This window comes from Emydura macquarii, unplaced genomic scaffold, assembly GCF_026122565.2.
Source record: "Emydura macquarii macquarii isolate MOO-44397 ecotype Brisbane River unplaced genomic scaffold, CSIRO-AGI_Emac_v2 contig_2924, whole genome shotgun sequence".
NCBI classification, from domain to species: domain Eukaryota; kingdom Metazoa; phylum Chordata; order Testudines; family Chelidae; genus Emydura; species Emydura macquarii.
Genome location: NW_027133061.1, coordinates 814596 through 841362, shown reverse-complemented (window position 1 = coordinate 841362; position 26767 = coordinate 814596). Strand labels below are relative to the sequence as shown.

The following is a 26767-nucleotide window of genomic DNA, read 5'->3' as shown; positions in this document are numbered from 1 at the left end:
TTGGAAGCCAAGCCCCCAGCCTGAGCGGGAACGTCTACATTGCTATTGTATCAGTTGACACAGGCTCTGAGACTCACTGCTGTAAGTCTTCTTTTGCCGTGTAGACGTACCTACTGGGTCACCAAAAAAAAAAAAAATAAGGAACCAGTTAAAGACTCTTTTCCATTAACTACCTGGCAACCTAAAGCTGGGTTCACCCCACACGCTGCTTGCGGCAAAATTTCATTTTGACTTGGCTAGTTAAGGGAATGCGTGTTCCCAGATTTACTCCTATTTCTCCAGATAACTCTCATACACTGTAGGCCCCTTTACACCTCCTTTTACACAGCCAGAGAGGTGTAAAGGGGCCCGAATGTAAATGAGAATCTGGCTTCTTACCCCTGCTGTTTGACACAGATAAAACTGAAGTGACCTCAAACAAAGGATTTACCCAATTAATCATTAAGCCTAAAATTTCAATCCAGTTTATCTTCATTCTTTATCTGTTTTTTTAAGCCAATCAAAATATTATGCAATCAACAAACAGGGTTCTTTAATGAGAGCAAGCCCTGGAGCTGGCTGCTTATCTGATGCAAACATTGGCCCTGGTTCACATTTACACTGGGGTCCCTTAGCGGTGTAAAGCAGTCCTAAATTACATTTATGCTCTTCTAAGGATCTGTCATCCTGGCAGAGTGGTGTGAAGCGGGTCCCGGTGTAAATGAGAATCATGTTCCCTCCATCTGATTGTTTGCCGTCTCAAATGTAGGGCCAAGATGCTCAGCGGGGGGTAAATCTGTGCTGCGCAGAAGCTGATAGTGCTGCGCTGATGTATGCCGGCTGAGGATCTGGCCTGCGGAACGAAAGTTGTTGCTTATCTTAGTCTGAGCTGGGAGGAATCAGCCCAATTCTCATGCCCATGTTTGGCTAGAACTTAAAGAAACTGGAAAGTTCTGGATGCTTTAACGGACTTGTGATGGGACGGGCTTCAGTTAATTTCATGCTGGTAAAAGTCACCCTGAGTCTGATGGAACCAGATGAAATGAGCGGGCGGGTCGCAGCCCAGTTCCCAGTGGAGAGGTGTCTGTCTGGCAAAAGTAACCCCCAGAACGACGGCCCCCTAGCTGGCAGGCTCCTGGGAGAGACCCCCGGGTTGAATGGGCCATGCCGCCCTCAGCGGCAAGCCCCACAGGTGAAGGATGTGGTGAACTGGGAGGAGCTGGTGTGGAGAACTTGCCATGGCCTGCTCATGGGTAAACAGACGGCTCCCCTCTAGCTAAATTCAGTGCAAAGAATTCAGAGAAACTAGTCTGAGGTTAGCCCTTTTTGCCCATTTCTCTTGTCCCTTTCAAAAATAAAGGAGCCGGGGGGGGGACGATACAGATCGTCAGCTGGTGTAAATCAGTGTCACTTCATGGACTGATTTACACCATGCTGAATTTTGGTTTACACCAGTTGAGGATCTGGCCCTATGTTTGGCTCCAAATCACCCCGTAGCCCAAACACGGGGCAGATAAGTAGGCTCTGGTTTTCAGCGACGCTAAGGCCACACGGACAGCACAAAGTAGCCTACAGATGGGCCAAAAAAGGGCCTTTTAAGGAATCCCCTCTGCACTGCTGTGGAAGCAGCATCTCTGGCCTAGGGGGGTGGATCAGGGGTGTGGCCGGAGCACACTCCACTGCAGCCGTCCTTTCTGAGAGACAGCAGCCTGTCAGGAGCAGAGCAAAAGTTAGAATAGCCCCAAGGCTCGGAGGAACATCTAAATATCTTTGGAGGATCCGGTCCACAGTGGCTTAGAATCAAGCCCCACAGGGCAAGAAGCTCATTTCCACCCACAGGCTTTTTATGGGCCTCATCTGAGTTTCTCTTGCAGCCAAGAATAGAAGATATCCGGTATATTTGGGATATGGAGGTGAAATATAAGTATAAATGGATGTTCTAACGCAGGGGCTCAGCCCTGTAAAATATGCAGCTTAGGCGCAAAAGGCCTCAGGCCCGAAATAGGTTGACATGATGCCGTAAATTGCAAGATGACAGTAGAAGATGTGTTAATTGCTGATGTTTTAGAAAATATGTCGCCATATATATGTTAACAAGACAAGATGACTGGTATAGAAACATCTCGGGGAATTGGAGCTCGCCGGCAACTCGCTATGGTAACTGTTTGACGTCGGTGTCAGCGAGTGAGAAAGGAGCTGGCGAGGTAGCGTCTGAAAAATGGGGCACCCCTAAATTAGCGGGGTGTGGAAGTCGGGATACGGGAAAAGAGGTTGGGACCCTGATGCATGCGTTTGAGCGTTAGTAGGTGAAAGCGTAACTCAGGATAAAAGATGTTCCCCTGCCCAGCACGCAGGCCGGACGAGACACTAGGATGACAACCACTGGTGGTGATGACGAAGATGACGAGGAGGGAAATAACGACTAACACGCCAGGTTCCCGCAGCAGGAGATGTGAGTGAGGCCAGTCAGCGGGCTAAACACCCTGCACTCTCTCTGCGTCTGCTGTTGTATTTCAGTGTTTGTGGGACCAGCTGTCTGCTTCGTGGATTGGTTAATAAAGGACTTGTGCTAAATTGCAGCTGTTTCTGGTGTGCTCCTAGGGTCTCTCACGCGAATGGTACTGATGTTAACGTTGCTGATGCTGCAGCCCTCAGCCAACCGAACCTTTATTGACCCCTGCAGTCTAAGAGCTCGATCAATAAGGTCTCACTCCAGTCAACCCACAGTCAGCTCATCTGGCGCAAAGCCACGGCCATCTGCGACCGCTCAGTTCGGCACGGTCTGGTTACAGCAAGCTTTGCCCGCACCTCCCCTGGCTGAAAAGCACTTTCGTCCTGTCCCCAGTGCAATTAATGTTGCTGTCGCTTTTCTCAGGTGTTGGTCAAGCAGACCCAGGGAACACACTCCCACACCCCCTCTCTTTTAGGGCAGCACATGGCCAGGCCGTGGCTTCCCCCCCCCAGTAACTTTGGCCCTGGTTTCAAGGGGCAAGATCCTCAGCTGGCGTAAATCAGCCCAGATCCCTTAGCTTCAAGGCGTGATGCCAGTTTCTGCCGGTTGAAGATCAGGGCCGTTGCTTCGCTGCCGCTTGCCGGCTCTGACATCACCTGCCAGCAAAGAAGTGGGTTCTCGGAGAAGAATGGGTGCCAAGAGGCCTGACTTCAGCTGTGATCTTGGGCAAGTCGTTTCATCGTCCCATGCCTCAGTACTCCACTCCTAACATGGAACTAGCAGTACATCACGGAAGCAACAGGCAGATCAATTCATTGATTTGGGGGCGGGGGGGTTATGTTGCTAGGGAATGGATAAGCAGCGAGCAGAGCTCTCAGCAATTTTGTGTTGAAAGGCTTTTCTGGGTGGTGGGTGGGGAAATGGCTGCTTTGTTGAAACTGAGATTTTGGAGGAAAATGTCCATTTTCAATGATGTTTTTCAAAAAAGACCCTGAAAAATGATTTCCAGTTTTCGGCAACCTTTCCCTTTGCACAGCCCGGCAGCAAGAAGGGGCCTTAAAGTGGGGCTGACTGTGAATTACAATGGCCGCTCGGTGTAAAGGGGCATTTGAGCCGGTAAGAGTGAGGCCCGGAGACTTGTTTTCATCCAGGCCGGAGGGGAAGCTCGTTTTCAGTGGAGTGTGTGTCACCGAGGGGCCGGGATCGCTTTGTCCCTTGCTGCCCGAGACAAACTGCCGCTTGTCTTGGATTTCATCCGAGATGCACATTTCCTCCTTCCCTGGAGATGGACCTTGAGGGAAGGCGGAATGAAAAGGCCCAGCTCCATGCCGCAGCCCCAGAACACAGCCTCATTGTCTCCTTGTTTTCCCCGTATCTCCTTTCAGAGACAGAAGATCATCTTCAGCCTTCCCCGGAGGGAGAGGCGGGCAGGGATGTGTCGTGACCGAAGGTCTGGCCCAAAGCCCGGGGAAGTGAATGGGGAGCCGCCTTTCCGGCGACTTCAGCGACCCCGGGATCAGACCTTGGCCAAAATGAGGCAGGTACGTTACAGAAGCAGAGCGATGGGTCCCGGTTGGAGCCAGTTTGACACCGGGGACGCCAGGCCTGTGTGCGTGGAGGGGTGTGAATGCAGCTTGAGGGCGAGATTCCCCACCTACCATCCTTCCAGAGAGGGGAGGAGATCAGTGCTTCCGTTGCTGCTCTAATGTGGAGCCAGAGCCACATTATGGGGTCTAGGATTGCCACGGCTGAGGTACAAAAACCCAGGACATCTGGGATGCTCCTGAGTCCATGAAACTGATCAGCTGGCAGCTCCTTGGGATGTTTCCCAGGACGGCTGCCTCGAAAAAAGGGCGATCTGGGGATAACCTGGACAAAGGCTGTGCCGTGATGGGGTCCAGGGTCATAGAACACGTAGGATCCCGGATTGTCCTCATCCAGCCCTGCCTGTTCCTGAGCATCTCTCTTTTGGGATAATGAGGAATTTCTGCCTTTAGGACACCCTGGTCTGTACTTCTAAAAGTCACTGGTGATTTGGGGTGCCCCGCTTGAGACACATGAAAGGGGTCTGGTTTTCAGAGAACGGGTCCATCAGAGCTCTCTGAAAAGCAGGTCCCTCTCACGGTGTCTTCATTGGGCTGTCTCCCAAAAGGGAGCCACCCAAATCACTTGTCACCTTTGAAAATCCCGGCCCGAGGCCATAGGTGCAATGAGGAACGGTCAGTGGGGCTAACCAGCATTTAACAATGTAAATTGCACAGACATTTTGCAGTTTTTGAAGACCAGTTTTGTGGTACTGGATTAAACCATTGATTTTTTTTTTTTTTTTTTCATTTTTCAAAATGATCTGTGAATGTTTTTTTAATCACCTTCCCTCCACCCCTTAAAATAAAACTTTGGAAGTCTTAATTTTCCAAAAGATTTAATTTTTTAAAAATCTCACCGTGTGACTAAGCTGCCCGATCAAAATCGGACACGGGGGTTCAGGGAGGGAAACCAACAAACCCAAAACAGAACCCAGCTCCTGCCCCACCCAAAGCCATAAGCCAAACAACAGTCACAACCATTTGTTTTGCAAGATTGGCAGCTTTTTATTTTGGCTGTACAGCACCTAGCGCCATCAGGCTCTGGGGCTCCTACATGCTACCATCATACAAATAAATACTATAATAATAATGAATAAACAGAACATTTTGAGAAAATCAAAATGTTTTAATAAAAAGGGCAAATTTTAATTAAAAGTTTTGAAATTAAAATGTTTAACCCACTCTAATGGCCAGGTTGCATGGTGATCTTCCCTGAGGGAGAGCCTGGCTGGTAATATCCTTTCCTCTGGACCCGTGGTTCAAGTCTCTGGTTCTTATGGCTTTGGTTCATGTCTCCAGCGGCCCACCCAGTGCTGACGCTGCCATGTGGCACGGTGCTGAGCTTCTAGCAGTGCTGAGCTTGAGATGCTGCTGGCAGAGCTGTGATTCACATCGCTGGTCAGTCCCTCCACTGGCGTAAATGGGCACAGCGGCATTGAGGTCAGTGGGCCAAATCATCAGCTGGCATAAACCGGTGTAGCTCCATTGATCTCAGTGGGAGCTGCACCAATTTATGCCAGCTGGGAAACTGGACCAGTGGCAGTAGATCCAGGTAAAGCACTCTAAGGCCACTGTGATGGGCACTGTATAGGAATCTAGATAGGCAGATGCTCCCTGACATCCCAGGCTTGTCTGCTTCTTGGGATCCTTTTTCAGGATTGCTCAGCCCACACCCTAGATCCTCTCATCTCCGAGAGCCACTCCCAGTTCTCTTATACCCAGCCGGGCTACCCAGCCACCCGCAGCGGAGAGTCATTGGAACCCTTTAACTTTTTCCCTTGCTTAACAGATTGAGGGGGTTGTTTCAAGCCAAGACGGCCAGCCTGTGTGTGAAGGCGGGGAGAAAATGTGCAGACCTACATCAGCATTTTGGGGATGATCCGCTCTCCTGCTTTAGGGGATCAGCTGATCAGTACAGAGAGCGGGAAGGGGATTCCACCAGCCAGTGTGATGACAGCACACAGTCAACCTGGCGCAATAGAGAAGATTCCTCATTTAATCGGAGCCATCGGATTTTGGCTGGTGGAGGGGGCAGTGGCCTGATGCATTGTGGGAATATCTACTTTTCCTGGCGCAAGGTGAGTTTAGCGCCGGCTCCAAGGACCTGATCCAAAGCCCCTGGCAGTGAATGGGAGCTTTCCCACCGACTCCAATGGGCTTTGGATCTGGGCCTGGGCCGGGGGCGATGTGGGTCTGTGTGGTGTTGACATCTACTCTGAATTCCCCGACTGCGGCTGCAAATAAAGCCGGGCTTGTTAGCTGGGGCCACTCTGTTCTGTTCTGAGCAGAACTATAAAGGGAAAGATGCTCACAATGGGAAATTGTGCTTCCTCCTTTCTCGTGGAAGAAAAAGACAGACACACCAACTGTTTTCTGGTCCTGTGCCGGAGGGAGGGCTGGAGAGATAGGAAGGAGGGTGGCATGGATAGGGAAAAAGCAATACAGTTGCCACCATTTGAGATTGAGACAATTCTGATGCTGCCCCAGGGACACGGAGCACAGATCCTCCCCAGCCCACTGACCCTTGCAGAATTCATTCTCGTTGTTCCTCTCCCAACGCGGGCAGGCCGTTAGCCCTGCACGACGCCCGATGCCAGCAGATGCGCCTGCCAGCTGTGGAAGGAGCCAGAAGCCGCCTCAGCCGATGAACCCAACGTCACTGCAGGGGCCAGGTTGGTCTTTTCGTTCCTCTCCCGCCCAACAACGGGACGTTTGTGGAGGGAGACAGGACCGGTTTGTTGCGAGCCCGCGTCACGGGGCCCTGAGTCACCCCCAGGCCCGCAGTCTGGCCCGGGCGGGTGCGCGGCAGCAGGTGGTGGAGGAAAGCTCTGAAAGGGTTCCCTTGTTTTTCCCTGGCCTCTGTTTGGAGGAGCGCGGAGGGTTGGCGGAGGAGTTCCCGGTGAACGTACGAGGTACGAGACCGGACCCGGAGCTGGTGAGAGCTGGTAGGGGTTCTGCTTGTGAACCCAACCCCTGCTGTTTGGTTCTCAGGGGGTGAGATGCAAAGGGGGGCGGGGCTGTAGAGGCAGCAGTGGATATGGCATTGGCATGGGAGTGGGGAGATGTGGGTAGTCTCCTCTCTGATGCCAACCCGCTGGGTGACCTAGGGCAAAGTTTTGTGCCTCGGTTTCCCCTCCCATCCCCTGTCTGTTTTGATTGTAAGGGGCTGTCTCTTACTATGTGTCCATATAGCACAATAGAGCCAGAGACGTGCTTGGAGCCTCTAGTTGTTGCTTTAACTAGTCATATGCAGCTGAGTCAAACACCCAGACCCAGATCTTCAGCCTCACAATGCTGGTACGTGTGGCTTCGTGGGAAGTCGGCTAGTTGCCCTCCTAGTTTGCTATAGAGGGCAGGGGTTGAGTTTAATTAACTTCACCCTCCCAGCCACGTGTCGCCCACTCTGCCCACAATACTCCTTTGCCTCATTCTTTGTCGTCTCTTACCCGCTATCCTCAAAGGGATCTGATGGTGGGGGTGGATCCTAAGATTGTTGGGGGCAGCTGTGTGAGAAGAGGATCAGAAGAGTCAATAGGCAGGGCAGTATGGTCTAGTGGGTAGAGCACTGGCCTGCTGGGTGATCCTTGGGCCAGTCACTTCCCTTCGCTGTTTTCCCCCATCCCACCTCTTGTCTATATAGATTGTAAATTCTTCAGGCCAGGACCTGTCCCTCCTTATGTTTTCGTACAGTGCCTAGCACAATGGGGCCCTGGTCTGGGGGGAGACCTCCACGTGTTGCTCTGATATCAATAAACAATGGCCTGCAAACAATGAATGCCAGTGTTTGTGAAACCTGGTGCCCAGACTGGGTTTGAGGGGGACATTTCCCCAAGCATGAGTTGCCTCTGATGCTCCTTACACGTGGTTAGTGATGATCCCATGTTGATCTTCAGTTGATTATTATTTATCTGTGTTGTGGCAGTGCCTAGGAGCCCTAGCTTTGGACCAGAACCCCTGGTGCTAGGTGCTGTACAAACACGGAATAAAAAGACCATCCCTGTCCCAGGCAGCTTCCAACCTCCAGCCCCTTGGATTCCAGAAACTTTAACACCATAGAGAATCAACCCGTGCAGAATCCACAGGACAATGCAATTTGTGTTTGTCTAGCATTGTTCGTACCAAAGGGTAACAGACCGAGTGCATCTTGTGGAGAACAATATCTTTAGGGAACAATATCTCATACAATTAGTGTGGAACTGGAGGTATGGCCAGGTAGAGGAATGCTATATAGAGACAGTTTTTATTCCCCGTTGCCTTGCACCTTGTGCTTTCATTTACACCTGTGCAAGACAGGTGCCAATAACATCTGGGCTGATCCGTCGGTGGTTTTCACCCGCTTTGCACTCATTTTGCACAGATCTACACGACTGCAAGGTGCAGGGTGATGGAGAATTGGGCCCCCGGGTCAGAGGAGGGGGCCAAACAGTGGCGGATGGGGAAGGATGGTGGTCGGTTTGTTCTGTGTTCGGACAGCTCCTTGCACCATGGGATTCTGGTCTCTGACTGGGTCAGCTGAGTACAACTGCAATATAGATGATGATGATGATAACAAATCAAACACAGTGCAGCATACGAAGGCAGAGGCAGAATTTGGGGTGAGGTTCAAAAATCTCTTGGGAACTGCATGAAGCTGCCTGTGCTGGAACTAGAACCACGCAAAAGACTGGAGTGGGTTTTTTTGTGTTTTTTTTAAAGTTCTCTGGCTGTGTCGAAAATTGGGAGTGGCCAGAATAGTCTGAGCTCAAACAAAACATTTCATTTGCGAGCGATTAAAAACTGTGCTAATAAATCAGTGTCCAAACAAGAAGTTGTTTCGAACTGAAAAATCGAATTGGGCGGATTTGTAAAAAAAAAAAAAAAAAATGTCTTTTGGTTGGTTGGTTTGTTAGTTTTGTTTGTTTTCAACCAAAACAAATTCAGCGAATTCAACACCAATCTGCAGCAGGTTTTGGTTGACTCAAGTCTGCATTTTCTGGCACCAAAAGTTTTGGCCAAAACATTTCCCCCGGCTCTCAGGGGAACCTGTCTCCTTGGAAGGCTCTGATGAAATGTCTGGAACAGCTCGGAGAAACACCCAACAGCCTGTTGACTCTGCCTAAGCACTGTAACAAGCTGGAGATCCAGGAGGTAGCAGACCCCCATCCATGAGTGCTTTGTGTGACTGGTCTGGCCACCTGGTATCCATCCACAGTGGGAGAACCTCAGGCCTATGGGTGAAGCCTCTGTTCACTGAGAGGCTCGCTCTGGGTTGGTTTGAGCCCTGGGTGGGTGTGCGGGTCGCTTCTTGTTTCACCCAGACTGGGTCAGCCTGCCCTGATGGCCTCTTGCTCTTGAGAGGAGAAGCCAAGGGGAGGTGAGTGGGGAGCCAATGGGCCGGCTGAACTGAATCCTTTTTCTCTCCACAGCACCGGTGTAAGAAGTGACGGAGTGAGTATTCAAGAGAAAACCAAATCCTGTTGTTCACTATTATTATTTCTGCAATGACGCCTCTTGGGGCCCAAACCGAGAACCAGGGCCCCACTGCACTAGAGACCGCACCAGCCAGTAACACAAAGGGTCAAACAGTGGTCCGTTCTGCTCCATCCTGCAGGAGGCACATGGTGTCCCTTTCCTCTCCTGCATTACTGAAAGTCAGTAAAGACAAGTGCAAAGTACTTCACTTGGGAAGGAAAAATCAAGTGCATGACTATGCAACGGGGAATAACGGTCGAGGCGGTCGTATTGCTGGAAAGGATCTGGGGGTTAGGGTGGATTGAATGTGAGTCAACAGTGAGACACAGTTGCGAAGAAGGCTAATATCATGCTGCTGTGTATTAATAGGAGCATTGTATGTAAGACACAGAAGATAATTGTCCCAATCTATTCAGCACTGGTGAGGCCTCAGCTAGGGTTCTGGGCCCCACGCTTTAGACAGGTTGCAGAAAGTCCAGAGGAGAGCAATGAAAATAATTAAACCGTTTTAAAAAGACCTGACCTGTGAGAAAAGGTTAAAAAAAAAATGGGCATGTTTAGTCTTCAGAAAAGACTGAGGTGGGACCTGATAACCGGTTTCTGATATGTGAAGGGCTTCTCTAAAGAAGACAGGGATCAGTTCTTCAAGTCCACTGAAGGCAGGACAGGAGGCAATGGGCTTAATCTGCCGCCAGGGCGATTTAGGGTTAGAGATTAAGAAAAGCTTCCTAAAGGGAGTTAAACTCTGGAGCAGGCTTCCAAGGGAGGTTGTGCCATCCCCCACCTTGTAGGTTTTTAAGAACAGGTTGGACAAACCCCTGCCAGAGATGGTCTAGGTTTACTTGGTCCTGCCTCAACACACAGCACTGAACTTGAAGATCTTGAGAGGTCCCTTCCAGCCCGACATTCCTAGGATTACAGGAGTGGGTAGAGAAGAAGGACTGTCCGGGGATTAGGGGGTTAGCCGGAGATCTGGGTGCAATTCCCTGCTCTGCCACAGACTCCCTGCGAGCAAACTCTCCTGCTGTTTGCAACAGCTCCCCATAAACGAGACTTCATCACCAAAATCTAGCAGTGCGGAGGAATTGCAAACTAGCAATGCAAGAGGAAAAGGACTTGTAAGACTAGGTGGCGCAGCGCTACCCGGTGACCCCAGCTAGAACAAAATATCCTTCCTTTTTCAGGCAAGCTCCTAGCCCCACATCTAAGCATGCACCAGATGCTGCTGCTGCTGCTGGCTTCAGCCTGTCTCTCTTCTCTGCCGGCTGCTTTAACTATTTACCAGAAGGCAACTGGCAATCCAGGTGGGTAACAGTGTTCTCTTCCTCCCCGTGAATCTGCGAGCTCCTTTTCACCGGTACCCTTTCTGGCAGGTGGCAGTTTGGCTCTTACGCTCGTCCCCCGTCAGCAGGACAGAGCCCCGTGGGGTTTCTGGCTGTGATTTGCAGACTCTCCTAAAGGGGGGCTCATGCCTATCTGCAGGTTAAGGCTCAGGTGCTCTGGGGAAGCCGGGGAGGGACTGGACCAGCAGGAGGGCGGTTTGAGGGCTGGAATAGGAAGGGAAGCAGCACGCTGGGGTCAAGAGCCTTCGCAGAGGTGCAGGAGAAAGGAACCAGGAGTGTCAGAGGCAAATCAGGATTGCAGTGCGGGTGGGGCAGAAAAGGGGGAGCTCAGGGCTGGAATAGCCAGGTGGGGTTGCGGGTCGAGACTGGGGGGCGACAGCAGGCGAAAGGAGCAGGACATGGGTGAGAGCTGCGAAGCCGGCAGTCCCCTGCAGCAGCTCCGGCGGGCCACAGGCTGAGCCGGGCTGGGGTCCAACGTGCCGCCTCCCGCCGGTGTCTCCTTGCAGCCCCCGCCCCGCGCCTGCAGTACCTGCTGGAGCCCCTCCATGAGGTGGTGCACGCCCGGCAGGGCGCCACGGTCACCCTGCCCTGCGTCCTGCGCACGCGGCCCCCCGGCTACAAGGTGAAATGGAGCAAGGTGGAGCCGGCCAGCCTGCTGGAGCACGTCATCCTCATCACCAACGGAGCGCACCACAAGGCCTACGGGCCGCTGGGCGGGCGGGCCCGGCTGAGGCGCGCCCACCGCAACGACGCCTCCCTCACCATCGCCCGGGTGGGGCTGGGGGACGAGGGGCGCTACCGCTGCCAGCTGGTCAACGGGCTGGACGACGAGAGCCTGGCGCTGACCCTGCAGCTGGACGGTAAGTCCCGGCTCCCGCGGCCACCGTGGCGATGGCTGCCTGGTGACGGTCCCCCTCCTTCCAGCAGTGGCTCCCCATCCTCCCCTCCCCTTCAGAGGAGAGACCCTCTTCTGATGCGAGCCCCCAAGGGGAGGTGCGGGGAGCCACATGCAATCGCAGGGGCCCACTTAAAAAGTGGTATTAAAAGCCCTAACTCACTCTGCCTCTATCCCCCCAGCTCCTTCTTCTAGGGGTGAGTTGGGTCCTTCCAGCCACCCTTATGCTCACACCAGGGGGTCCCCCTCACTGTGCCTCAGTTTCCCCTCCCACCCTGTGTCCGCCTATTCAGACTGCAAGCTTTCCAGGGCAGAGATTGTCTCTTGCCCTGCCGCTCTGATCACATCTAAGCCTTCCGGGTGCTGCTGTAACAGGATAAATGCCGGGAGGTTTCCCCGGGATGCCAGCAGATCCGGTCGGGACCCAGAATTTCTGCCCCGCCTGAAAATCCCGACATTTCAGACTTTCGTTTTTGATTGGGATCGGAAGGAGAAGTTGAAAATTTGAAATTGACCGTGGGACAGAAATTCTGAAAACTTTCCAGTCGGACACGTCGAAATGTTGTAATCAAATACAAAATGTCCTCTGGGAGTTAGCAATAACATGAATGGGTTATTGTCTTATAATAATACCATGTAACAAACATGGCCCTGCAGTGAAATGAAAAAGTTGAAGGGAAATGCTTCCAACACTGTTGAAATGAGAAAGTCAAAGCGAATCGCATCAACTTTTCCTTGAGGGAAATGTCACTGACGCGGACGTGTTCCTGCAGGATGTTTTGATTTCCACAAACCTGCATTTCCCAGCAGAGAAGCATTCCATCCAAAAACAGTTAAGTGGCCAGCAAGCTGCACTGAGATTCTCCATCTTTGATCCCTTTCTGTTACAATCACCCAGGTGTCGTCTTCCCCTACCAGGCCAGCCAAGGGCGCTACAAGTTCAACTACTTTGAGGCGAAGCAGGCATGCGAGGAGCAAGACTCCAGGTTGGCTACTTACCAGCAGCTCTACAAAGGTAACCAGCCTGTCTCTCTTTCACCAACCCCCTCCAGTGCTAATTCACAGGCTTGGCTTTAGGTATGCTTGAAAACAATATGTTAATCTCTTTATTTATTTAGGGTTTTTTAACATGTTTAAAAATGATTGCCATGTAAATATCAGAGATCAAAGGATAATCATTCCAACAGCCAGCTTGTGTTAGAGAAACATTACACAGTAGGATCGTCAGAGCTAGGAAAAGGACCAGGAGTCCTTGCCCCTGAACCCCTCTCTTCTAACTGCTATGCCGCACCCCCAGAGCTGGACGTTTTAATCCCCCAGCAATGCCTCTAAGGACCAGAGCACTCTCGCTCCTGGATCTGGGGATAGAACCCCCTTAGCCCTGTACGCGATGCAGGCCAACAGCGAATCAGGCGCATTATTAAGGAATCAGATCTATTAAAGCCACCTCTAACCTGAAATCCTCCTGGTTCTGACATTGGTTGATGCCCCACTCCCCTTCATTCATTCCCACGCTCTGCTGCCTGCAATGCACTGAGCTGGCCCCTTCCTTTTTCTCCTGCAAACCTGCAGCGTGGACCGAAGGGCTGGACTGGTGCAACGCGGGCTGGCTTCTGGACGGGACGGTCCACTACCCCATTATTAACTCCCGAGATCCCTGCGGGGGGCGGCTCCTCCTCCCGGGAGTTCGGACCTACGGGGCCAAGGACAAGCGGAAGGATCGGTTCGACGCGTTCTGCTTCACCTCTGCTCTGAAGGGTAGGTCCAGGGGCAACTGCGGCTGCTCCGTGTCCCTGCCAAGTGTCGGGATAAAAGATCGGACCAAAGCTCGGGTATCTCCTCTTGTTCTAGGTTCGCTCACGGGTCCATCTGTTCTGGTATCCCCTCCCCCCCCCCTTGTGGGTCAGCCCCTAGGCCCGTTGCTTCCAGTGCAAAGGCAAACGTCCCCTTCTCTCTTCCCCCAGGCCATGTCTATTTCATCCAGGGCCACCTGAGCTTCGAAGAGGCAGGCCAGGCTTGTCGCAGCCAGGGGGCCACCCTGGCCAATGTCGGGCAGCTCTACTCGGCCTGGAAGTTCTCCGAGCTGGACCGTTGCGACGGGGGCTGGCTGGAGGACGGCAGCGTGCGCTACCCCATCACCGTCCCTCGCACCCACTGCGGGGGCCATCCGGACCCCGGCGTCCGGAGCTTCGGCTTCCCCGACAAGGAGCAGAGGACGTACGGGACCTACTGCTTCTTGGTGAAATAGGGTTGGCGGGTTGGTGATGATGGGACGCCGGGGGGAGGGAGGGGACAGACGGCAGCTCTTCTCTGGTTTCCAGCCACCCCTGCACCTTTCAAGGATCATGAGATCCGTCTTCCATGTATATTTCTCCTTCCCAGTGGGCCTCAGGCTGGTTTCCAGCAGCACGTAACACCAGCATTTGCTCGGTCCATCCCCTCAGCCTTAGCAGAGACCAAGGACTGGACGGGCCCTGGAGACCCGAATCCTGTCTCATCTCTAGACCTTGTTCCTCCAGGAGCATGGGCAGGGAGAGGCCAATGAGCTGCTTGCCTTGTTCTGGGAAGAGAGGAATCTGCTCTCTGGGGCGGTGAATCTGGCATGAAATTCAGCCTCTGTGGTCCTCCTACACATTGACGTTGGAAGGTTTAAGTGGCGCCCTGGCTGGATTCTGACCCTCTGCCCAGGGGTGAATTCCCCCCCCCCCTTTCAAAATAGAGAGCAAATACCAAAGCCCCTAACCTCAGAACTTCTCTGGTCTTCTCGGGGCAGTGGCTCTCCTAGGTTTTGGCTCCTGCTATCTGTTAGCTGCCATCTGGAGCCATGGGGGTCGTCAGGAGGAGACAGAATCATGGGACTCAGTAAAAATCCCGTGCCCTGCTCCAGTGAGGTGACTGGGCTCCTCAGAGGAATAACCAGTAGCTGGCGATGTTTTGGTTTTGTTTAAGGCTAACGAAGAAATGGCATTTTGCATCCATTATTCACCTATTGCCAACAGGGGACGGGTGCCCCTGGAGATAAAGGACTTCCTGACCCTCAATGGACTCATGCTTGTGGAAATTCACAGAAATAGCAGAGTCACAGCACAGATCCCTCTGCTCCTGCAAAGCACAGGTCCCTACCACTTGAGCTAAAGGAGAATCTCCTTAATTAGCAGCAGTATAGGGGCTATGACACACAGTCGAGCCATTCTGCTTCCATTCCAGCAGAGGGCAGCGGTGCACGCAAGCCCCCAGCCAGCTCACTATACTGTGCTCATGAAGGGCTGTTTTTTAACCCCAACACCAGCCCAGCTGCCCACGTGAAGAAGCCGTTCAGCGTAAATGTGTTAAAGAACGGACATTAATGTTCGACTAATTGAGTTTATCCATGTAAATTAATAAAATGACAGTAAATCTACCCCCAGAAAGTGCATGTTCGGGTTTGTTTGCCTGCATATTAGCCAATCAGGTACGTGAACCAAGGACTTTCGAAGTTAGAAGGCATAAGCCGCTAATGCAGCAACCGAAGGTCTAGGTCCCCTTCGCTGTATCGGACTCTCACTAACGTTTTGTGTGGACCAGCCAATTGCGAGGGGGCAGAATTGCCCATGCTGTGGGTTGCAGATACCTTGTGAGATCCAGCTCAATCTGAGACCTCGTTGCATTTGTAGGAGAAATGACCATCCAGCGCGAGACCCTCCCTGGACTCAGGCTTGCCCGGTGTTCGGGCAGGGTGGTTTGATGCTTCGCCAGCAGCCCACAGCTGAAAGGTTCCAGCACAGCCCTGTGAACCAGCCAGTCCCAGCCACCAACCCTCTCCCCCCCCCACCCCCGAGGACCTGTCTTCACATACAGGGGGGGCACGCTGTAGCGCTTTAGTGAAGATGCTACTTTGCCGACAGGAGAAGCTCTCCTAGCTACATACCGTGCTCGGGGGTGTGGTTCTTCACACCTGTAAATGACATCGCTGTACCGACACACCTTTGTAGTGTAGACCTGGCCTCTGAATCTTTGTGTGTGTGTGTGTGTGTGTGTGTGTTGTACAGGAGCAGCTGGTGGCGCCAACGGCGATCAGGGCCCCTTTGCGCTAGGTGCTGCTGCTCTGAGCCGTTTCACGTCGATAGACAAGACACACAGAGGACGGGCTGTTTATCCCCATTTTGTAGATGGGGGAATGGAGGCCCAGACCGACTGTGATTTTGTCCAAGGTCACACGAGGTGAGGTGGAACCATGACCACCACCTCACTCTCCGTTTGCACCGCACCTAGCACCATGGGGGGGCTCTGATCCTTTTCTAGACCTTTAATTGTCTTTGTTGCTCTCCTCTGGCCTTCTCCTGTTTGTCCACATCTTTGTCAAAGTGTGCTGCCCAGAACTGGACACAGTACTCCAGCAGAGGCCTTCCTGGTGCCAAGCAGCGTGGAAGAATGGCTTCTCATGTCTTGCTTACAACACTCCTACTAAATCAGTCAATCTCAGCATTTCTTTTTATTAATGTCAATTTCTAGACACTGTGGTTGCAGAGAAAAGCTTGAAAACGTGCCCCTATGTGCTCAAAATCAGGAGGCAAAGAAAAAGAGCCCAGTATGTATTATTTTAAATAAGCTCAGGATTTTGAGGCCAATTTCAGGAATTTTGGTGGCTCAACTCAGTTTTTGTCCTCTGTGGGCGTTTGCAATGTTGTAACAGAGAATCAGGCCTGTGATGTTTGTACTAGGAAAAGATGACCTCTCTCTCTCTCATGTTGGCTAAAGATACCAACCTGACGAAGTGCCTTATACATTACTAAGCTAGGCAGGTCCATCCAGATGTACAGTTCACAGCTGGCTTGTTTCTCTACAATGGGGTTTTCACAGGACGGCTGGCCCTTTAAGTGGAGACAATGCCTGCAATGTAGCAGCTGATCCTGATCTGGTGACTCCATTACAATTAGCGAACCCAGCTGTGAAAGGGCCAGGGCGGGCTACATAGAGAGAGACGAGAACCCGGTGTGGGGCAGACCCAGGAGCAGGTGGAGTTTCCTGTCTGTGAAGGGCCTGAGGAAATCAGGCTGGAGCGACCCATAGGGAAGAGGGGTGTGGGGCTCCTGAGACAGGGCCCGAAGCAAGCAGAGCAGGTCCCAGGAGTAGCTGCCAGAGGCAGTGAGGAAACCTGCCAGGCCAAAGCGCCTGTAGTTGCAGTGCCTGGGAGCAGGGGTGGAGAGCAGGGAACTCCAGGATCATTCTCCTGTGGCTCCCACAGTCTTTGGCTCCCACAATGATTTCACAAAACACTCCTTGCACAAGGTGATAAGTTACATTTTATGTTGTTGTTGATTTTTTTTTTTAAGGGAATCTTTAGTTATTAGAATTTCTTTATACATATATAAAAAATGTGATGGGGAGGAAGGCAGCCTTGCTTTTCCTGCTGGTTTTCAGACTGTTTTACAAAAAATTTCCCAGCTCCGTTTCCGTTCAGAACTGGTCCCAATGCCCTGGGAAGTGATGTCTTCCAGCTTGGTCCATTCTTAGCCATCAAGGGTTTGGTCCAATCCTTCAGACAGAAATAGACAAGGAGTGAAAACAAGGGTCAGATGCCAGCAGGATTGGATTCATAGATTATAAAGCCAGAATGGACCATTTCCCATTAGTTCATTTAATCTGACTTCATGTATAACACAGACCAGAGAATTTCACCCAGCCCAATGACTTGGGTTTAACTAAAACATCTTCCAGAAAGGCAGCCAGGCTTGCTGGGAAGACATCGGGAGATAGAGATTCCACCACTTCCCGGTAGTTTGTGCCAATGGTCAGCCACTATTAAAAATCTGTGCCTCATTTCTAATGTGAATTTTTCTGGCTTTAACATCCAGCCCATTGGGTCTTGTTCTGCCTTTCCCCACCAAGTTAAAGGCGCCTGGTGTTTTTACATGGGGAAAAATATAAGGTATTTAGCCATTGTAAACAGACCGAGCCCTTTAAATCTCCCACTGAAAGATGTTTTTTCAAGCCCTCAAATTAATTTTGTGGGTCTTTTTTTGCATCCTTTTCAATTTGTCAACATTTAAAAAAAAAAAATCGTGGCTAAGGAACTGGAGGCTGTGTGTCAGGCTTGGTCTCACCAACGCTGTCTACAGAGGTAAAATCACCCCCCTGCCGCTAACTCACTAATCCCCTTTATAGAGCCAAGGATTGCGTTTGCCCTTTTTGCCAACCCGCCATCGCACTGCAAGTTCGTGAGTTGCTTGTCCAGTAGCTGGGGAAGGCTTAGCATGATTCCCCCCCCATCAAGCTCATGTGTGCCTTTCCTGGCGCTGTCCGGCAGGATCTAGGATTTTCGACACGGGACGGTATCAATTCTTTGCAACACGCGTTTTGCCCCAGCTCTCCCGGGTTTCCAGGCATGCTCAAACAGATCACCCAAATGCAGCCCCACGTCTTTGCGCTAGCCCTCCGTCACTTCCTGCTCCCCATTCAACAAAATACATGCCTGGGGCTCAGGACACTGCGTTTTTGCTTAGTTTGGGTTAGCTCATCTCTTGCCACAGTGGATCAGACAACTGGTCCATTTAGCCCAATATGCCACCGACGGCCACCCGGTAGCAGACCACAAGAGCTCAGCCTCCCATCTCCTCCCAGAGCCGATCAGGACATTGGTCCATCCAGTTCTGTCTCCTGCCCCCAGACCGGGACAATTGCCCTACATTTGCCAGCACTCACTCGGAACGCAGCTGAGCTGCGGCTGCTCCCACCGGCCGTCCTCCTGGCACCGAACCACGGGCGAGTGGCGCTGGGTGAAGCCGACCAGGCACCGATACCGTACAATGGAGTTGATCTCATAGCGCTGCTTTGGTTTGCCAAACATGTGGGCGTTTGTTACAGCTGGCGGGGAGGTACAAGACACTGGAGGGCGAGGGAAAGGGAGACAAAGGGTTAAGATCATGCAGGATATAACGCTGGCTTGGCCGTGGTAGACGTGATGTAACCTCCACAAGTACCCCCTAGCAAGATGCCCCCTCTCCCTGCTAAGGATTCCTTCTGCAAGACCATCCCCCATCCACCATTGCCCCCAGGAACCCAGAGACATTAGAGGTGGGGGAAATTTTCCACCAACCTTTCTCATTTCCACCAAAAACAAGGGGGGGAGGGGGCAGGATTTTAATCTAAATTTTTGGCATTTTTTTCTTCTCCGCTTCTTTTTTTCAATCCTATTTAGTGTGTGCATCATTTCCACCCAGTTCTCTTTGTAGCATGCGTGGAAAAAAGTGTCTCATGTGCCCTCTTCTCACGATCAGTCCACAGAAAGGATAACGGCCTACTATTGCTGCCTGCTAGCAGTCGCTCAAGGGGCATAAAGGGACCATGTTAGGGTGTGGAAGGTCCATGGTTCCGACTCCCCTTCAGAGCTGTGCTGGGAGTGGTGTTGTACCTTCAGAGGGGTGAAAAAAATGGAAAGGGAAACGTTCTGACCAGCTTGCTTTACATGCAACCTGAGCAGACAGAAAGGACCTCCTGGTTCGTCAACTCCAGTCCCATCCCCGTCAGATCATCCCGTTCATAAGCTGACCAAGCTCTGTCTTCCAGCTAGTTAGGTTGTTTGCCCCCACGACTGCTCTTGGGATGCTGGTCCAGAATCTCCCTCTTCGGATGGTTAGAACGTTTGTTTCCTGCCTACATTCATGGATGGTCCGTTTATACGTCTATTATTTATTATTATGTATTGCTATGACCAGTTAATGTTTGTTGTTATTAATTACTTGGTGTGTTGTGGTAGAGCCTAGCAGCTCCAGTCATCATCCTGGACCTCCTGGCGCCAGGCGCTGTACAAACCCAGAACAAAAAGACGGTCGCCACCTCAAAGAGTCTGACTTGATCTCTGGCTGCCCTGCACCTTGTGCAGTTACCTAGCCCGGTGCAGAATGGGTGTAAAATGCTCCCCGTCTGATTGGTAACATTTTGTACTGATGGGAAGACCTATAGAAGGTGCCGCGCAATGGAGCCTCAGGCAGCTGAATTACAAGCTGGTTAGTATTGCTTCTGTATAGTGCTTCAGGCATGTCTAGTAGAGAGCCTTGGGCAGTCAGGGGTGTTTTGTGAAAAACCTGCATGAAAACGTTTTGTTTTGTTTTGTTTTTGTCAAAATGTTTCTACACCCTTTTGGGGTTGGTTTTTGTTTGTTTTGTTTTGTTTTTTAACTGAAAAACCCAAAACTGAAAATGTTCCTGTTTTCAGCAACCAACGTTTTTTTGAAAAACGTTTTGGCAACTGAACATCAAAACCCTCCAGTCCTTTGGGCAAAAATGATTGGTAAAGCCAAATCTATTGCCCAACTGGCAAAACTGTTTGATGGGTTTTGGGTTTTGTTTTTTTTTTAGTTACCGAAAACCAGCAAAATGTCAATTTTGGGGTTTTTTTTTTAATGAAACCCTCAAAAGTTTAATAAAAACCGGCCAATTCCAATGTCTGTTTTGGACACAGGGTCCATTTGCCATTGGAAAAAACCTTTTCAACACCAAATTGTTTGCCAGCGCTAACATCTCGGTCTCCGAGCGGAAGCCAGCATCGGTGGAGGAAGTGGTACACCTGAAGCTTACCTAGACCCATTTTGCAGGTGTAGGACAGGTGGTAGTTGCACGGCACATCGCTCCACTGCCCCCCGTCATGCCACACGATGACCACGCAATTTTCTCCAGACAGGAAATAGCTGTCGGGCTGCCCCTGGTGCCAGTTCTCATAGAGCTGTCAAGAAAAGAAAACTAAGTAAACTCCACAGTTGGGAATACACTGCATAAAAAGCTATGGCTCCAAACCAATAGGGTCACCCGGATGCTGTGGATGTAGGAGGCAGGACCTGGCCTGGGGAGAGTCAGATTTTTTTTTTTTTAAAGACCAGATATGTCCGTTGTGATCATCGCGTCTGACCTCCGGCATTGCACAGGCCAGAGAATTTCATCCTGTATTGGGTGCATAACTTCTGACTGAGTTAGAGGATGTCTTTTAGGAAGAAGCATCGAGGACGTCAGGCAGCAACCCTGAAAGTCTCTACACCCTCCCCATAGATGCAGCCACCTCTGGGTGGAAGGTTTAACAGCTCACATGAACAGAAAGGAAAGAATATGACAATCCCTTGAAACTGCACGGGGAATTGAAGGAGGTGCAGCAAAATGGAATTTAATCTGCATTGGCCCTGCTTCTGGTTTGAAAAAAACATGAGGGCTTAAGGCCAAGAATTCTCGCAAGGTTTCAGCATCCATAATTAGGGCCAGGCCCGGAATTTTTGACCATCGATGAGATTAAGGCTCCGAAGAGTCTAAATCGCTTTTGAAAATGAGGTGTCGGTTCCTAAATTAGTTAAGCGCTGCCGTGCTGAGTGCAGTGCCGCCTCAGTGCTTTTGAAAAACCTGGGCCCTCGCCCTTAACAACCACAGGGGTCTTTTGTGCACAGATCCCTGAAGTAGCCCAGTTGCCTCTGCAGTAGTCCAGCCCTGACTCAGAGAGGAAAAATGCCAGTGACTGAATCACTAAAACCAGTTCCTGGGTTTTCATCGGAGATCTCCCGGCCAAATCAGACTTGGCTTGTCTAAGCTCAAGGTGGTTTGGCTCCAGTTTAAAGCCCGCCTTCCAGGGTAATGAGCACATATAACCACCAGACCATCAATGCAAAGGATGATTTAAGTGGCTGATTCATACCCACAGCTGCAGAATATTTTCCAAGTGATTGTGAAGAATAAAAAGGCCATTGACAGGGGTTTTTTCCCTCTTTACAGTGTATGATTTGAAATGGCCACCTAAGCCAGTGTGTTTGCCTGGTAAGTCCGTGTCTATTTAACTGAGCTCTTAAGTCCATCTCCGACTGTGACTTACCACGGGGCTCCCGTCAGACCACTGAAAATCTCCTTCGATGGTTCGATCGTTCAGGCCGATCCACTGATATTCCTTATACTGATCTGGAAGCCAAACAGGTTTTTGATTAGGGCAGGACGAATAAAACCAACAGGAATCGCCAGGCCGGATCAGAACCATGCTCCACCTAGATCCGGATCCTGTCTCACTTCAGCGGAAGGGACAAGAACTCCCCTATGGGTAATGCTGGAATTATCTGGACACAGGGTACTGGGCGCTCATCATTCAGTGGCTAGTCTATGCCCTGATGCAGGGGACTTGACATCCTTGCCAAGACTGTTGGTTGTATTTTTAGAAAGGGATTTGCAAAGAAACCTATGAGAAGCTGACTTTCAGTGGCAGTTGGATGCCCAATTCCCCCTCTGGTCTCTTGGGACTCCCCCAACCCCCCAAAAATGACCCAAACCCAGGACTTTTGGAGGGTTCCATTTTGCATCCAAAAATCAGGAAAAGTCCAAGCAATTGCAACCTGCTCTAGTGTCAGACGCGGCCACTTTGATTTGGTAGCGTTCGGTAACCGGTGTGCAGTGGGGTAAATAACTGCACAAGGGGCAGGGAGCTGAGCCCAAGATATTTCATTTAAACAGGGCTCATTCTTAGTCCTCCCAGGAGAGGGCAGCAGAGCTTATCCATTTCCCCATCCCGCATGCCAAGCTGCAGGCAGAGCTCCCCATTCTATTTTCCCTCCCCTGGCTCTACACCTGGCCTTCCCACTGCCCTGAACTGGGTTTTTTTTTTTTGCCCAGCTACAACGTCTGCTGTCTCTCTGATCCTGTCCCTGTTTCACTGTGTCCCACTGTCATTCTTTCTTTCCCCCCTGGGTTTTTCATTGTTGCTAATTGCTTTTCCTAAGTATCGATCTATCCTGCTCTCTATCCAATCATCCTTGGGTTTTCCATAATCATTTATTGTTTTTTCTTCAACCTTTGCCCAATGCATCTGCATCTCTGTGTCTTTCGCCACTTGAAGTGAGCCCCTCCTTCACACACAGGCACGCACACACGTGCGATAGGGAACCCCACTCAGAGGAGGCATCTGGTCCCATGAGCTCTGCTTTGCATAGTTTCAGCATCTCCTCTCTGAGCGGTTGTCCCGGTGCAGTCGGGACATTTCACACTTTATGCTTCACGGGTGCTGCATGCATTGTTTTTTAGCTGGAGCTTGTGCTGGAAATTTTTGCAACACTTGTGTTGTCGGTGAAGAAAGTCCGAGCTAGTTCCTGGTTGTAGCCTATTCTCAGTTTGCAGGACAGGTTTAGCACTAGTCAGATCTCACGTCATCTGAGGATCCTTTGATAATTCCATCCTAAAATGGAAATTCACTTTTGGATGACACAGATTTTTTTTCTTGGGCATTATAGCCTTTGAACTGGAGGGTAGCTGTAAAATAGCCATTGATGGGCCCGGGTGATCCGCCGTGCCCTCGAGTGCATGTCTGGAGGATGCAACTCAGGCAGAGAGCTGGCAAACAGCACAGGATAGAGTTGGTTGGGACGTACAGTGTAATACGAAGCAGAATCCACTAACCACCTCATCGCCTGCCCATTGACTTGCACTTAGCAGTGTGCGATGCTCTCCTGTCGCATTCAGAACACTGTCAGGATTCAGTTTGCCGTCCTCCTCCTCTGTGCAAACTCCAGGTACAACACTGACGGCAGACGGACAGACTTTAGCACAATGTCCCTTTTTTCTTGCACTTCTTGAATGCTGACATTGTGGCAGGACAGCCTTGAAAGTCTGATTTGCGACCAGGGGCGTGGCATCTGTAACGTTGATAGCCATGTGAGGTGGGAGGGTGAAGGCACCGGGGATGTTGACTTAGGAGCTTTGCAGGTTGGGAAGAGACACTGGATGGAACTGGATGGAACTTTCCACTCGGAGGGCAGTTTCTACGGTTTTCTTCAAGGTTCGGCCTTTTATCAGGAGGAGGCCTTCACAAGTCTTGGAACTCTCCATCATCATGACAATCCGATCATTTCATCCGTGAACCTAGCACATTCACAGGCTGCACTCAGCTCACGTAAGGCAGCTACGTAGTAGCCGATGGACGCACGAGGCATCTGTACACGGGAACAGAACTTGAAGCATCTGGCAGTGACAGTCACTAAAGGATTAAAATCCTCATCCAGGGCTCAGAGCAGTAGCATGTGGAGTCACATTTTGCAGTAAGTCAGGGACAGGAGGGAGCTGTTTGGAGATTTATTGCCCTTCAGGACCGAGGCAATGAAGCAGGAAGCATTTTGCTTTTCTGGAGTGTATTGAGAAGTTTCTGTAGCAAGCACATGGTTGTTGACATGAGACCTCCACTGTTGCCATGGGAGTGAAGGATCCTCTGGGGAAGGCATGAAGATCAGTGGACACAGAACGTGCATCATGGTAATAAGCAAGTTGGAGGAGTCCGGTGAAAAGAGCAGGAAAGGTGGAGAACAATCAGCTGGTAAGATTTTTGGGTCACAGGAATGGCTGCTTGGCCCTGTAAAACTATGTTGGCGGGGCAGCTGGGCACCCAGAATTGCAGCGCAACAGGCCAGCTGGGAAAATGCAACGCTTTGCAAAATAAGTAGCGCGCCTTCAAATTTCTCTGCGCGGCAAGCTGTGGTTGCTGAAAACAGCAGGCTTTTAGGCCAGGGTGGAGTTTCCCTGGGAGCAGCCCGCTGCAGGTCACAGAGCAGGAATTCAGAGGCACTTGGATCACCCTGCAACAGCAAGATTTCTGCTTCGCTGGGGTTCTTCAATGCTGGTCACCAATTTGTTTTGTACCTCAACCCCTGTGAGGAAGACTCAGGAGGATAGATAGCAGCAAAGGTAAAGTTTATTCCCCTTGCTCCTCCATGGAGCTCATATTCTTATTCCTCCTCCTCCTCCTCTCTCTCTCCTTCCCCAATGCCCTCACCCTCTCTGTGGTGCATCCTGGGAATTGTGGTTCCTGGACCAAAGGCTACAGAAACTACCTAGGAACAAACTTACAACTCACTGCACATAGCTAGATACAGCAGTTTGCAGTGCCGCGCAGGCCTATTCCTTAGTCTCTGGAAGCTGGAGGCAAATAAAAAGAGCTCAAATGTTTTGAGTTTCTGGGGCGGGTTTTAACATGATTTTGAAGCCCGCCTCTGGATTTTAGGGTGGCCGGCCACCTTCCCGATACCTGAAGGCAGCGAGACTCACTGTTGATGAAGTTCTGCTCTTCGGGAGTCATGATGTTGGCCAGGTGACCACCGTAGCGCCTGCACTGAGTCTCTGCATCCTCCCAGCTCCTTCGGGTGGAGAAATGTTTATAGCAGGACCCCTGGAAGCTGTCCCAGCCGGTGCTGCACTTCTCCAGATCTGGAGGGAAGAAAAGAAGGAAAACATGAAGGAGAAAGTGACGAGATGGCTGGAGAAGACAGAGAAACAAGTATGTTGCTACAGAGACAGATCAGCTACACCCCGCAACAGCCACATGCTTATTTCAAAAGAAACATGATCAAGAGAGAACCTCATTCTGCTGAGAATCCTCTTCCCAGGACATGCTGTGCTTGACGAGGGCTTTGCCTTGTTATGAACCATGGGCCAGCTGCTCAGCGGATATAAATTGGCGGAAGTCAATGGAGCCAGTTTATACCTGCTGAGGATCTGGCCCTATATTTTGGTTTGGGTCAGATTGGCACCTGGTGTGACCCTGGATCCTCCAGACGTACACCCCAGAGGGTCTGGTGGATCACCCACCCCCGTCGGCGGATGTTTTACAGTTTCCCTCGAATACAAAGACCTGGTTCTCTCATTTGCACTATGCTCCCTTTACCCCGCTGTGGCAGTGTAAAAAGGATTTAAAGTGAGCGTGACTGTGAATTCACAGCCTGACTAGGGTAAAGGGGCCTTAATGAGAAGCAATCCACTGCCTCGCGCCATGGTCAGCCGTTTACACCAGATTCGAAGAGCAGCGTTTCGCACTCGCATTGCAGTGGTTTAAATGACTGCCCGAGGTAGAAAGCAATGGAGAATCAGGCGCCTTCGCTCTCATTCGTTCATTGTCTTTCCTCCTTGCTTCCCTCCAACCTTGGGTCTTTCATGATTAAATCATAGAATATTAGATTTTCTTTAGCTCAAAGCAGGACTTTATTTTCTTTAGCCTTTAACTGGGCTGGTGGGTTTGATTTGAAGACCAAGGACGTGTTGTTGTTATTTATGAAAGTGTGTGTGGCATGTGTGTGCCACTGCCCTCTCCTGGACAGAATCAGAACTGCTCAACTATGTGTCATAGGCCCCTCCGTCAATTGAGCTCCGGTGGCTGTTAGGACTGGAGGATCTGGGCTGTATTCCAGCCGCTGCCCTGAAATTGCCCGTGTCCCTGGCACACAGCACAATTAGAAGCCTGGGTGGGCTGTGGGTTTGTTTAGTTATGAAGATTTCCTCAGGATACAGCAGCCTTTCATGCGGGGTCTGTGGGGCCCACCTGGACTCACCTGTTTCACAGGTGTCTCCTCCATAGCCTGGCAGACATATACAGCTGATGCGGTCTCCTTCTTCGCTGCAGGTCCCTCCATTCATACAAGGGTTTGGGATGCAGTCACCTGCAAGCACAGGCAGAGAGTGAAGCGGGCAGCTGAGCCCTGGGATCCCATGTGGATTTAATACTGGGAGCAAATCTGGGCTGAGCCGAACCCCGAGAGATCAGGCTTGGCTGCCACGGCTCCAGACTTCTCCAGCAGCCAGTGATGGGGTCTTAGAGCCAGTTGCCTGGAGAGAGCAGGCAGCCCTCTTTCCTGCTGCTGCCTAATCTCCGGGCAGACGGACGCCCAGAACGCAGCGTAAAGCGAAATGGACTCCGACCCTCAGATATGCCCCCCCGCAGCCCCAGCTCCCCGGAAGGGGGAGGGATTCAAACCCCCCTTCCCCAGCTCTAAGCTTGCCCCTAAAGTTCTGGCTCTCTGTCAGATCTTAAACCAGAAGGAGACCGATTTTGTTTCGGCCCAAGGTTCGTACGAGATGCGCAGCAATGAGCCAACTTTGTGGGACCAAGTGGGGCGAGGCACTGAATGGCCCCATCCCCCTCGGAGAGCTGCGTGTGACCGGATACCCCACGGTGCGGACTCTGCTGCGGGGAACAAGGCAGCAGAGGCGGGTAAAGCTCCATCTGTGCGAGGACTTCAGTCATATTGGGAGACCCCGTGTCCAACAGCCCCCGCCCCGTCCTCCCCCGGATGCAGTGAGCGCATCAA

General features: G+C 51.2%; 2 protein-coding genes across 5 annotated transcripts in view; one reads left to right on the top strand and one right to left on the bottom strand.

Moving 5' to 3' along the window:
- The first annotated feature begins 6453 nt into the window (after positions 1-6453).
- HAPLN2 (hyaluronan and proteoglycan link protein 2) lies at positions 6454-15101 on the top strand. Of its 4 annotated transcripts, none has more exons than XM_067569434.1 (7): positions 6454-6689; positions 9423-9444; positions 10653-10772; positions 11318-11671; positions 12605-12721; positions 13279-13464; positions 13671-15101. In XM_067569434.1, exons 3-7 carry the CDS (start codon positions 10679-10681, stop codon positions 13952-13954), a joined length of 1035 nt encoding a protein of 344 aa, XP_067425535.1. In that variant the 5' UTR covers positions 6454-6689; positions 9423-9444; positions 10653-10678; the 3' UTR covers positions 13955-15101. The 4 variants fall into 4 exon arrangements, with proteins under 4 accessions (XP_067425535.1, XP_067425534.1, XP_067425536.1 ...); XM_067569433.1 differs by lacking the exon at positions 6454-6689 and adding an exon at positions 6850-6952; XM_067569435.1 differs by lacking the exon at positions 6454-6689 and adding an exon at positions 6897-6929.
- Positions 15102-16970: 1869 nt separating this feature from the next.
- BCAN (brevican) overlaps positions 16971-26767 on the bottom strand; it is a 45949-nt gene continuing 36152 nt past the window's right edge. Inside the window, exons 9-14 of the mRNA XM_067569379.1 lie at positions 26012-26119; positions 24735-24893; positions 21532-21614; positions 20262-20406; positions 18388-18570; positions 16971-17221 (exon numbers count right to left, since the gene is read on the bottom strand). Of these exons, the coding sequence (XP_067425480.1) occupies positions 17196-17221; positions 18388-18570; positions 20262-20406; positions 21532-21614; positions 24735-24893; positions 26012-26119 (704 nt within the window). The 3' untranslated portion in view covers positions 16971-17195. The remainder of the gene's footprint in view (positions 17222-18387; positions 18571-20261; positions 20407-21531; positions 21615-24734; positions 24894-26011; positions 26120-26767) is intronic.

Bases quoted from the DNA above. Each gene is read 5' to 3' on its own strand.
- HAPLN2 (XM_067569434.1), top strand. From the start codon at position 10,679: ATGCACCAGATGCTGCTGCTGCTGCTGGCTTCAGCCTGTCTCTCTTCT. The intron at 11,672-12,604 runs GTAAGTCCCGGC...ACAATCACCCAG, and splicing joins GCTGACCCTGCAGCTGGACG to GTGTCGTCTTCCCCTACCAG. The intron at 13,465-13,670 runs GTAGGTCCAGGG...CTCTTCCCCCAG, and splicing joins CTTCACCTCTGCTCTGAAGG to GCCATGTCTATTTCATCCAG.